At 45.1% G+C, this 13,235-nt stretch overlaps 1 protein-coding gene across 1 annotated transcript in view; it reads right to left on the reverse strand.

Annotated features, from left to right (window-relative positions):
* The window catches only part of ZNF185 (zinc finger protein 185 with LIM domain), a 62,087-nt gene that overhangs the window by 25,407 nt on the left and 23,445 nt on the right, over positions 1 to 13,235 (reverse strand). The window contains exon 17 of the mRNA XM_069463192.1: positions 4,242 to 4,436. Within this exon, the coding sequence (XP_069319293.1) occupies positions 4,242 to 4,436 (195 nt within the window). The remainder of the gene's footprint in view (positions 1 to 4,241; positions 4,437 to 13,235) is intronic.

Genomic DNA, 13,235 nt, shown 5'->3' on the forward strand with positions numbered 1-13,235 from the left:
TTTTGTTAGAACACTCCCCACGTGGGGAATTCTACTGGTTCTTTCAAGTGACTGAGGAATCCATTTCACTGGTAAGGTCATTCAAGAAATCCAATGAGTTCCTCCTTTATCCCCCAAATTACATTGTCTTTATCATCCCAGTCATTTGAAATGATGGAACTAAGGGACTATTAAAGTTAAAGCTTGCTAAACTGATGAAAAACTCCATCTCCCACAGCTTCAGGTTTTACCCTTAGCACTGACTGCCCTGTGGTCCTTTCCTGCTGGAGCATACCAACTGTCCCCATATGAAATCATAACCGGCCCACCCATGAGAATCCCCTATTCTGTCTGGGCTCTCACTCAGTTCAGACATTCTATATAGCTGACAAGGATTTTTCCTATCCTCCATCCACTCTCCCTCACAATTCTGCTATTATCATTGCCTACATCTCTGCAGGTGCTCGCTCTGCCTGTCTCCGCTCTTCCTGGAATCCCAAGCTAGTTGAGCCTCGTCCACTAGGAAGACGTATCCTGCGGCTTTCTTCCAGGGGCATGCCCAGACTGGTGCTGAGGGGCTGCCTGCTACTTGGGACTGTTAAGAGTGAGTGGGCCTTAATCCCAGCCCACAGACTCCAAATGCTGCCCATCAGGTGCCACAGCATAGTTTGCCCTTCCTGATGAACCTAGTCTACTGAGACACCATGCTACTGACCAGACCCAAAGACTGGAAATAGGCAACCCAGCAGGCCTGGAAAAGGAACTTGTCCACAGTCACATTTCAGCATGCTCCAGGATTTGCACCACTAGGAGGAAGAGAGGAAGGGCCCTCACCGAGTGCTGCTGCCCACCTCAGAAAAACAGCACAGGGTGCCAGGCAATCCACCCAGCCCAGCCTGGACAGAGCCTCTACCTGAGAGCCTCAGGCACCCTCGTCAGCTCAGTACCTCCACGGACTGGGCACTTGCTCAGTTGGCATAGCAGAAGGTTGGAGATACTTTGCTCACCACCTGGGCCAGGTGGGGGCACACACTCTGCCCAGTCACTTTACCCAAAATGTGGCTTTCTGAATTGATACTTCCCTATCCCTCACTGCTCCCCCAAGTCACCTAATTCTGGGTCCATTCTACTTATTTGACAGTTCTCTCTGTCTCCATCTCTACCGTTTCTTACATGGGGGACTATAACCACTTCCTAGCTCTTCTCCCTGCCTCCACTCTGCCCACTTCCAGTCCACTCTGCTCGCTGCCACTGGAGAGCCCACTCCAAAGCACAGCTCTTGCCATATCATTCCCCTGGTTCAAACCGTCCTGGCTCCTCTTTGTCCTCAAGAGAACGTCTAAAGTCCTTATTATGCTATAAAGATCTAATCCTGCCCCTCTGTGTCAGAGGTCCCCAAGACCACCACTGGGTTTGGTGATTCACAAGAACTCACAGGGCACAGCACACAGTCGTACTCATGGCTATGGTGTATTACAGTGAAAGGATACAAACCACAGTCAGCAAAAGGAAAAGCCCAAGAGACAAAGGAAACCAGGCACAAGGTTCCGGAGTCCTTTCCCAGTGGGCCACTCAGGATGCACTTAAATCCCCCAGCAGTGAGTTGTGACAACATGTGTGAAATGCTGTCGACCAGGGTAGCTCATTAGAGACCGAGAGGCCAAGGATTTCATCAGGGACGTGTCATGTAGGCATGCACCTAACGTGCACACATTGCTTTCACCTATAGAAAACCTTCCCCATCATCCCGCAGCTCACCCCTCCCACATCCATCATTCATAGCCAGTTTTAGAGAGCTGTGCACCATCAACTGCGCCTCCTTATCTCCCACTCCCTCCTCAATCCGCCATAATCCAACTACCCCCTCTACCCACCCTCCCAACCTGCTTCCCTCAAGGTTGTCACAAGTTCCACTTTGCCAGATCTGATGGGCCTATTTCAGGGTCCACAGCACACTGGAAAGTTAGCTCAGCTTGGCTGGGTTTCCACGACTGCACATTTTCCTGATCATTCCATTTATCCGGAATTTCCCCTCTCAGTACCTCTCTGCAGCTCTTCTTCTTCCTCAAGACCCTTCAATATTATTTTCCAGATTTCTGGCCCATCTGCCTTTGCTCCTCTCTTATTTTTACTTCTTTTCGTTTTATATACTCAGTTAGGGTTTTAGAGGACCAATAATTAATACTCCCCTCTTTTTTTTTTCTTTTTGAGACAAAATTAGAGCAGAAAATGGAGATAAATGTCAGCTGATGAAGCAAGTGGCTTTAGATGTACAGCCCCAAAGGAAGGCTTCTTCTGCATCCCTCAATCACACGACTTAACCACCAGCCAAGGCCTGGCTGGACAACTGCCCTGGAAGCTTGCAGAGAGAAGCAGAGAATGCATGCTTTGGACACACTGGCTTCCGAAGACATTCTCCAGGCAACCTCATCCACTCCCTTCGGTTACTATCCATGAGCCAACAACTCCCAACTCTCTAGCCCCAGGTCAGGTCGTCACCCAACTCCTGGATCCTCCACAGGCATGACCCAATGACCTCACCATCTCTCTGCACAGCAACCCCCAACCTCCTCACCCTCAGCTAGCTCTTATCACCATCCAGTTGCCCAGCTCTGAAGTCTGGGGAGCAGCCTTGGCTACCACTTTTCCTTCACCATTGCCTTTAATAAGTCAGAAATACTTGTGGCCTCATCACCTGTGCCTTGGCCTCAGCAAACAGTTTCCTGATGGTCTCCTGCCATGTCTAGTTGGACACTACCCTGGTGTGATCCTCCACAGGCCAGTGGAGGCATCTTCCTACAACTCAAGTCTGGCTGTGGCACTCTGCTGCATGGGAACCACCAGCGGTCCCTCAGACCCTCAGGATGTGGGCCACACTCCTCAGCCCAGGAGCAGGTGCCTGCTCAGTGCCCCCTTGGTGCTTCCTGCCATGCCACCAATTAACCTCCTTCACTGCGGCCACCCTGACTCCACATTCCCCATGCATCTCTGCGTCTGCGAGCCTCCGGTTTCCTCTACCTGGAATGCCTTCTCCAGCAAGTCTGTCTGGCAAAATCTCCCTCAGCCTTCCAAACCCAGCTCCAACCTCACCCTACCGGCAAAGAAAGCCTTTCCTGACACCACCCACCTGCAGAAAACAAAACAAAACAGAAGCCAAAATAAAAACCCAGAACCAATCACCTCCTCCTTCACCGCATGGAACACCAAGCAGCGCAAGGAGCCACGTGATGTGGCAGGGAGCCCACAGTTGTTCACCTGGTGTCTTTGGACTAGGCCCCCACAGGGCCTGGAGCCAAGGAGTCAAAGGTGGATTGGATATTGTTAAATAAGGAAATCTGTTATCTACCAGCTGAGCCTGGCCCTACAACTAACCTCCTACCTAGCTAATTATGGAGCCTCTGTGATATAAGAAGCCCTGTAACCAAGAGGGTGGATGACCACTTTTATTTCATCCCTGCGAGAGGAGCCATGGGCCCCACCTGCTCCCCACAGCAGACTCCACCCTGCTCTCCACCGTCTCCTGACTCGGGGCGGTGACAGCCTTGACTCTCTCCTGGCACTTCTGTCTTGTCTAAGAAACCGTCGTCGTCGGCTTTGCTCTGCAGAAGAGGTAAGTACTTTCCTTTGTAGTCCCGGAAGTCACTGAGCTGCTGACGTGTCCGTAGCTGAGTGGCACATGCATTGTTGGCCAGATGCCATCAAGAAAGGCTTGACTTGAAAACCTCTCACCCACACCAAACAGTCACCTCCAGTCACAGGCCAGTCACGTCCCACATCGCTGTCTCGTGCCCCTTACACATGCTCCCTTCCTCTTGCTCTGACCTCTCTCTGCTTCACCCTGTCACTCTTTCAGTCTTTCTCTCTTTTTCACTCTCTCACGCCCTCTGTCATTCTCTGACAAGGCTATTTTACCCGCCCAAATAGCCCTCACCTGGGACCCTCACCTGCAGAGCACCTGTACTCTAGGAGACAGCCTTCCCCCCTGCCCCACAAAGGAGAACTGGCCAGGACTTCTTACACCTGGGGACAGACATCTCCTCCTATCACAGCCCCATCCCAGCAATTCAAGCCACAGGAAGCCCGTCCACACTGCTCCAGGCCCAGGGAATCCCCACCGTGACCCACCCACAGGGCAGGAGCTCAAGCACATGGGTGTGCAACGTGCCAGGCATCGGCAAGGAGGGGAGCAGTTCCCACCTGGTGGTGGCCTGACAAAAATGCCGGCTCTATCAGGCAGGAGCCCAGTGCAGCTCGGCCCTTACCTGCTGCCACAGCTCTCCAGTCCGATGAGCTGCTCGGGTCCGCTGGGGCTGCCCTGTCGCTCTGGGGTGCTGGGATCTGCAGGTTGCTGCGTGGGTACAGCTGGGTCTCCCTGGCCACCTCTTGGGGCTCCAGGCATCTCCTGCCAGGCCTCTCCAACCTTGGTGGCCACATTATTCTCATAACCAGCCAAGGTGCTGAGGAAAAATGAGCAGCACGCTTAACGGAGCAAGTGTCTGAGACTAGCCCTCGCTCAACCACTGGATGCTGGCTGTCACCTGCCCGGGGCTTGGAAGGGCTCATCTCCCTGACAGTAGGGTAGAGAGGAGCCAGGCACGGCCCCCACCCCAGGAAGCACACAGGCTACTCCTCAAGAAGATCCCAGCACCGCTGCTCCCTTCTCGCTGAGAAGGTGGCCTTCGTGAGTAATAGATGAAGCCAGGGCCTCGGATGCTTTCGCTACCCCTGAATCCTGCTGCTCCAGGCAGTGAGCTCTTTGCGGGGGTCTTCCCTGGCCTCACGTCGCACCTGCACTCCCAAAGCTGGGTACTACGGGGAAGAGAGGACAGCCTGCTAGCTGATCCAACACTTGCACACCCTCCCATGGCCATCCCCGCCCCAAGGTACACGGCACTGCTTCCAGGGTCTAGTAGGCCAAAGCCAAACGCTAAATCAGGTTACTGAGACCATGAGCCCAGCATTCCAGAAAATGAAAATCTAGTTCACGATCACCTCAATCCTGGCTCACCCTGAACTCAACTTTCCCAATATCATCAGCCTCCCTCCAATAGCTGGTAGGGGCTACCCTGAGACAAGAAGAACACACTACAAACTACCAGCCCTGAGACTCTTTATTTATGGAAGTTTTTTTTTTTTTTTTGAGACAGAGTCTCACTTTGTTGCCCAGGCTAGAGTGAGTGCCGTGGCATCAGCTTAGCTCACAGCAACCTCAGACTCCTCGGCTTAAGTGATCCTACTGCCTCAGCCTCCCGAGTAGCTGGGACTACAGGCATGCGCCACTATGCCCGGCTAATTTTTCTACATATATTTTTAGTTGTCCGTATAATTTCTTTCTATTTTTAGTAGAGACGGGGTCTCGCTCTTGCTCAGGCTGGTCTCGAACTCCTGACCTTGAGCGATCCACCCGCCTCGGCCTCCCAGAGTGCTAGGATTACAGGCGTGAGCCACCGCGCCCGGCCTATTTATGGAAGTTAATTCCATACTAGGCAGACTCCCTACCTTCAAGCTGGAATAATGCAGGGAGCAGTGGCCATGGCTTTTGAGGAGTATGCCCTGAAACACTGTGATTCTTCAGGTGGGGAGACTGAAACTCCCCAGCAGAGACAATGAGCTAGGTGAGTGCCACCTTTTTCTGAAAGCTAGCCATAAAACCTAAAATTATTCTATGTAAAAACTGGCCATAAAAACTGGATATCCACATGTAGAAGACTAAAACAGGACACACAGCTCTCACTCCTCACAAAAATCAAATCATGGTAGTTAACAGACTTAAACCTTAGGTCAGAAACTATTAGAATTCTAGAAGAAAACGTAGGAAAGACTCTTACAGACATTGGCCTAGGCAAAGAATTTATGAAGAAGACCCCTAAGGCAATCACAGCAGCAACAAAAATAAATAAATGGGACCTGATCAAATTAAAAAGCTTCTGCACAGCCAAAGAAACAGTCACAAGAGTAAACAGACAACCTACAGAATGGGAAAAAATTTTCGCATACTACACATCTGATAAAGGACTGATAACAAGAATCTATTTAGAACTCAGGAAAATCAGTAAGAAAAAAATCGAACAACCCTATCAAAAAGTGGGCAAAGGACATGAATAGAAATTTTTCAAAAGAAGATATAAAAATGGCTAACAAACATATGAAAAAGTGTTCAACATCTCTAATCATCAGGGAAATGCAAATCAAAACCACAATGAGATATCACTTAACTCCAGTGAGAATGGCCTTTATCAAAAAGTCCCAAAACTATACATGTTGGCATGGGTGTGGAGAGATAGGTACTCTCATACACTGCTGGTGGGACTGCAAACTAGTGCAGCCCCTGTGGAAAGCAATGCAGAGATACCTTAAACAGATTCAAGTAGACCTGCCATTTGATCCAGCAATCCCATTACTGGGCATCTACCCAGAAGAACAAAAGTCATTCTATAAAAAAGACACCTGCACCCGAATGTTTATAGCAGCACAATTCACAATCGCAAAGATGTGGAAACAACCCAAATGCCCATCGATTCATGAATGGATTAGCAAAATGTGGTATATGTATACCATGGAATATTATTCAGCTATTAGAAATAATGGTGATATGGCATCTCTTTGGTTCTCCTGGAGAGAGCTGGAACCCATTCTATTAAGTGAAGTATCCCAAGAATGGAAAAACAAGCACCACATGTACTCACCAGCAAACTGGTTTCCCTGAGTGCACATTTGGGAATAATACCAATTGGGTATCAGACAGAGGTCGGGGCTGGGTGGAAGGGATGGGTGTATACCTACCTGTTCAGTGCGATGCGCACTGCCTGGGGAATGGACACAATTGAAGTTCTGACTGGGGGGGATGGGGTGGGGGGAGGGGAGGAGTGCACACCTACATGATGAGAGTGATGTGCACTGTCTAGGGAATGGACACAACTAAAGCTCAGATTCGGGGGGATGGGGAGGCATGGGCAATGTATATAGCCTGATCTTTTGTACCCCCTTAATGAGCTGAAAAACAAACAAACAACAACAAAAAGTGACCATAAAGTAATTATCTGACCTACTTTGTTTTACTGTAAAACCCCCATTCCAAAAAGGGCCCCGCCCTGCACCCAGAAGGAAGGAACGCACACTCAGAGACGCTAACGGGATCTAGACAGAAAGGCCTTGCTGGGTTCCCCACTCAGCCTGTTAGCATTAGATCACACCCTTTTTGTTCAATCTTATTTCTACACAGCTGTCCATACTTGAAACATAAAAATGGACAATTTCTCCTGTATCTTTTTTTTTTTTTTTTTTTTGAGACAGAGTCTCACTTTGTTGCCCAGGCTAGGGTGAGTGCCGTAGCGTCAGCTTAGCTCACAGCAACCTCAGACTCCTCAGCTTAAGCGATCCTACTGCCTCAGCCTCCCAAGTAGCTGGGACTATAGGCATGTGCCACTATGCCTGGCTAATTTTTTCTATATATATTTTTAGTTGTCCATATAATTTCTTTCTATTTTTAGTAGAGACGGGGTCTCACTCTTGCTCAGGCTGGTCTCAAACTCCTGACCTTGAGCGATCCACCGCCTCGGCCTCCCAGAGTGCTAGGATTACAGGCGTGAGCCACCGTGCCCGGCCTTCTCCTGTATCTTTGAGTGTTCATTCTGAAGCTGTCCACATATGAGTTTGTAATTTTTTTTCTCCTACTAATTAATCTGCTCCATGTCCGTAAATTTTCAAAAAATCTTTATGGGAACAGTGGCCTTTGCTCCCTACAGTTTGACTAAACTTTGTGGGCAAGGGACACTTTGATGCCTACAATGTCAATAGATTTTGTTTTGGGATGTGGTGTTTTGTAAGAATCTAATCAATTAACACCTTTAAACAGGATATATTTAATTAAATTAATTAATTAATTTTTTGAGACAGAGTCTCGCTCTGCTGCCAGGGCTAGAGAGAGTGCTGTGGCATCAGCCTAGCTCACAGCAACCTCAAACTCCTGGGCTCAAGCAATCCTCCTGCCTCAGCCTCCTGAGTAGCTGGGACTAGAGGCATGCGCCACCATGCCTGGCTAATTTTTTCTATGTATATTTTTAGTTGTCCATATAATTTCTTTCTATTTTTAGTAGACACGGGTCTCGCTCTTGCTCAGGCTGGTCTCGAACTCCTGAGCTCAAACGATCCACCCGCCTCGGCCTCCCAGAATGCTAGGATTACAGGCGTGAGCCACCTCGCCCGGCCTAAACAGGATATATTTTAAAACATCTATAATTATATAAAACTTAGAAAGGATGTTATAACAAGTCTTACTAAAATACTTATGTTTGTTTTACTTGGTAGGATTTATAAGTTTAAAAACAATAATTAAAACTATATTTGGGCCGGGCGCGGTGGCTCACGCCTGTAATCCTAGCACTCTGGGAGGCCGAGGCGGGTGGATCGCTCGAGGTCAGGAGTTCTAGACCAGCCTGAGCAAGAGCGAGACCCCGTCTCTACTAAAAATAGAAAGAAATTATATGGACAACTAAAATATATATATACAAAAAATTAGCCGGGCATGGTGGCGCATGCCTGTAGTCCTAGCTACTCGGGAGGCTGAGGCAGTAGGATCGCTTAAGCCCAGGAGTTTGAGGTTGCTGTGAGCTAGACTGACGCCACGGCACTCACTCTAGCCCAGGCAACAGAGCGAGACTCTGTCTCAAAAAAAAAAAAAAAACAAAAACAAAAAAACAAACAAACAAACAAACAAAAAACTATATTTGTATCCCTGTGTTCTATATTTAATTTGCAGGGTGTAAAAATGGTTAACAGAAAAATAACTTACAGTGATAACTGGGGCTGAGCAAGAGCGAGACCCCGTCTCTACTAAAAAAATACAAAGAAATTAGCCAAACAACTAAAAATATATATAGAAAAAATCAGCCGGGCATGGTGGCGCATGCCTGTAGTCCCAGCTACTCGGGAGGCTGAGGCAGGAGGATCGCTTGAGCCCAGGAGTTTGAGGTTGCTGTGAGCTAGGCTGATGCCACGGCACTCTAGCCCTGGCAGCAGAGCAAGACTCTGTCTCAAAAAAAAAAAAAAAAAAAATGATAACTGGAATCTAAGTGAACTGCTAAGATAAATAAATAGATGAATTAGGTAAATATAACTGGGATTAAACACAAATGAAATTTTCATATAATTTAGAATCTCAGAGTCATTATGTTAAGAGGATAATTATAAAATATCTGAGTCATTTATAAGGTAAAATACTAGAACATTAGTTGTTAAACATAAGTTTAAGTTTCTACACCTTGATATCTTATTTTTATATTTAGGAGTGCTAATAAAATTGGGGACTGATAACAGTTCAAGGTTACTTTAACTTCCTGGGGTTTTCTAAGTGCTGACATTATTGAAAGAACAACAGGAAAATACCTAATCTACAATTTCCCCAGTAATGGTTAAAGATCAATCCTATGAGTTCTTTCACTAACAGGTACCCTGCAGCAGTTCTGCTTTGCACTTCCAAAGAAAGCTGAATGGACAGAAAAGAGATGTAAATCTGTCTTTGTCAACATTGTTTTTTGAGAATCTGCTTTTACAGAGTTCCTGAGTAAATAGCAGAAGAACAAGCTACAGCCTCAACCATATCTGGAGGACAGAGTCACATCTGTTGTGATAATCCCTTCCCCAAGGAAGGCAAGAAGCCAACTCGTGGACTTTGACATCCTTGCAGGGCTTTTTTTTTTTTTTTTTGAGACAGAGTCTCACTCTGTTGCCCCGGCTAGAGTGCTGTGGCTTCAGCCGAGATCACAGCAACCTCAAACTCCTGGGCTCAAGTGATCCTTCTGCCTCAGCCTCCCCAGTAGCTGGCACTACAGGTATGAGCCACTATGCCCAGCTAATTTTTTCTATATATATATTTTTAGTTGTCCATATAGTTTCTTTCTATTTTTAGTAGAGACGGGGTCTTGCTCTTGCTCAGGTTGGTATTGAACTCCTGAGCTCAAACAATCCACCCGCCTCGGCCTCCCAGAGTGCTAGGATTACAGGCGTGAGCCACCGTGCCTGGCCATCCTTGAAGTTTTTATCTGCCTGCTGCCACTCCTTTTTATCAGTTGACAGCCACCACTATTTTTTTCTTCTCTTCATCCCCCTTAAAATCAGCGAGCCATAGGCCGGGCGCGGTGGCTCACACCTGTAATCCTAGCACTCTGGGAGGCCGAGGTGGGCGGATCCTTTGAGCTCAGGAGTTCGAGACCAGCCTGAGCAAGAGCGAGACCCCATCTCTACTAAAAATAGAAAGAAATTATATGGACAGCTAAAAATATATATAGAAAAAATTAGCCGGGCATGGTGGTGCATGCCTGTAGTCCCAGCTACTCGGGAGGCTGAGACAGGAGGATCCCTTGAGCCCAGGAGTTTGAGGTTGCTGTGAGCTAGGCTGACGCCACGGCACTCACTCTAGCCTGGGCAACAGAGTGAGACTCTGTCTCCAAAAAAAAAAAATCAGCGAGCCACTTGGCCTCCCTGCTGGCACCCCCTTCTCTTTCTCTGGGATGCCAGGACATCTCTCTGCTCTCTTCTCCCCCCCTTTTCTCTCTCTCTCTTTCTCTCTGTCCTTTGAGAGGATAAAATAAATTTTACTTATATATGTTAATCTCTGTGTAAGAAATCTTTCTCCACCTGCTACAAAGCTTTTCCACCCTAACATTATGATTAATATATGTAATTAAAACTGCCAGATAGAAGAAAAACAATTCTATATGAAAAAATATAATTTTCAAATAAAAGCGTTATAAGACATAGAAATATAATAGTTTCGTTGGAAAAAATTAATTTTGTTTAATTCATAGGTTTTAAAAAGCTGTTTTAAATTAAATAAGTAAATTATGTTAAAACTAAGTGGATTCAAAAGTAAAAAAATGAAGGTTATAAAAGGTCTGTAAAAATCTTAACTTACAGTCATTGATTAAAATTAGATGGATTTGTTTATAAGATTTTATTAAAATTAGCTTTACCATTAATACACTAATGCAAAAGTAAAATTTGTTTTTTTCTTTTCAACTATATTTTCATATAATATTAATAGGAATAACAAAAGATTTTAGAAATAACAAGATTTTTGGGGCACCTTTTGAATAAACTGCAAAAAAAGGTGGGAGTGGGGAGAAAAGGCTTGCCTCCTCACCAGTTCACATCTTGTGATTGTTTGGGAAACCGAGTCTCCTCTAAAAGAGTATAAGATTTCTGCATTTTAAAATCTTTGAATTATCAGTTTGGCTAAGTAAATGATTATAATTTTATAGTAACCTGCAATCTTGTTTCATGACAACAAGTGTCTTATGATGAACAATTCATGACTTCCGGCTATTTAAGCTTTCACTAAAATTTAAAGTTACTACAAATAAGAATTCTACTCAATGCATGTGATTCTATATATAAAGTGTACCAAAGAATGAGATATGATTTTAGTAAGAAAAATTATAAAAGAAACATAAAATGTGTTCCTATTAAAATATATGTAATTTTGTCTAATTCAGAGGTTGCTTAAAGATTGAATCAAAATATGGTAGAAAGGGCCAGGTGTGGTGGCTCACCTCTGTAATCCTAGTCTGGGAGGCCGAGGCGGGAGGATTGCTCGAGGTCAGGAGTTCGAGACCAGCCTGAGCAAAAGTGAGACCCCGTCTCTACTAAAAATAGAAAGAAATGATCTGGACAGCTAAAAGTATATATAGAAAAAAATTAGCTGGGCATGGTGGCGCATGCCTGTAGTCCCAGCTACTCAGGAGGCTGAGGCAGGAGGATTGCTTGAGCCCAGGAGTTTGAGGTTGCTGTGAGCTAGGCTGACGCCACAGCACTCTAGCCCAGGCAACAGAGGGAGACTCTGTCTAAAAAAAAAAAAAAAAAAAAAAAAAATATATATATATATATATACACACACACACATATATGGTAGAAAGAAAATAACAAAATAGAAATTAATTTGTGAGTAAGAGAAAGAGATGTAAAAAGGCAATGAGTGTGGAAATATATTTTTGTTAAGAAAGGTTAAACAGAACGGAAAATAATATTGTAAAGACAGGATCTTTTATGGAATTTTTTGTCCTAAAATGACTGGATATTTAAGAGAAGAGAAAGTTAGGGCAAAACAAAGTTTTAGGCATATTTTGTAGGTGGTCCATAAAAGTTGGGATAAAGTTTATAAAAGGGAATTTATGAAGGAATTTTGTATGTGATCCAGTTGGCTATAAATTAAAAAGAAAAATTTTGGTTAAAACAAAGTTTTCTTAAAATATTAATTTGCTCTTAATGAAATTACCCGATATACTCATTTTGAGTCTATAACCTGTTTCCTTTTCTAATTAAAAAAATCGCACTACAGGTTTTTGTTTACCTTTTCAGTAACTGGCCTAAAATAAGCAAAGATTTTACCCTTTATCAAGATAATCCTCGTGTCATCGTTATTAGGTTTTTTTGACTAAGTAGGAAAACTAAACTTTAAGGGTTAAGGTTTACGCCCATATCACTTCCCGTATCACCTGTAGAATCTTTTGATGACTATCAGTCTTGGTTAAATAAATGACCATTATTTTGTAGTGGCTTCTGATTCTATTGGAATAAATGTTTCAAGCGTTTGATATTTGACAAACTTTCCAAAACCCAAATTCTAAATCCAGCCTTTTGACCTTTTTTTTTTTTTTTTTGTTGAGACAGAGTCTCACTTTGTTGCCCAGGCTAGAGTGAGTGCCGTGGCGTCAGCTTAGCTCACAGCAACCTCAGACTCCTCGGCTTAAGCGATCCTACTGCCTCAGCCTCCCGAGTAGCTGGGACTACAGGCATGCGCCACTATGCCCGGCTAATTTTTTCTATATAGATTTTTAGTTGTCCATATAATGTCTTTCTATTTTTAGTAGAGACGGGGTCTCGCTCAGGCTGGTCTCGAACTCCTGACCTTGAGCAATCCACCCGCCTCGGCCTCCCAGAGTGCTAGGATTACAGGCGTGAGCCACCGCGCCCGGCCCAGCCTTTTGACCTTAAACTAGTTTTTTATATATTAGGGCCACTGAAAGTCTAAGAGAGACACATTAGGCTCATTTGGGATGTTAAAACCGTACAGGAAGCATTGTCAAATATGAAATGGTGTTTAACTTTCTTTGGATTATATTTTTATAACCATGTTACTAATACATGTTCCAATATTGTAAAATATTGATATGTCTTGGTGTGTGTCATCAGTAATAATTATGGTTATTATGTTAAATTGTCATACGCTACAAAAATAACCAACTTTGTCAATTGTCTCT

This window comes from Eulemur rufifrons, chromosome 30 (assembly GCF_041146395.1).
Source record: "Eulemur rufifrons isolate Redbay chromosome 30, OSU_ERuf_1, whole genome shotgun sequence".
Classification (NCBI taxonomy): Eukaryota; Metazoa; Chordata; class Mammalia; order Primates; family Lemuridae; genus Eulemur; species Eulemur rufifrons.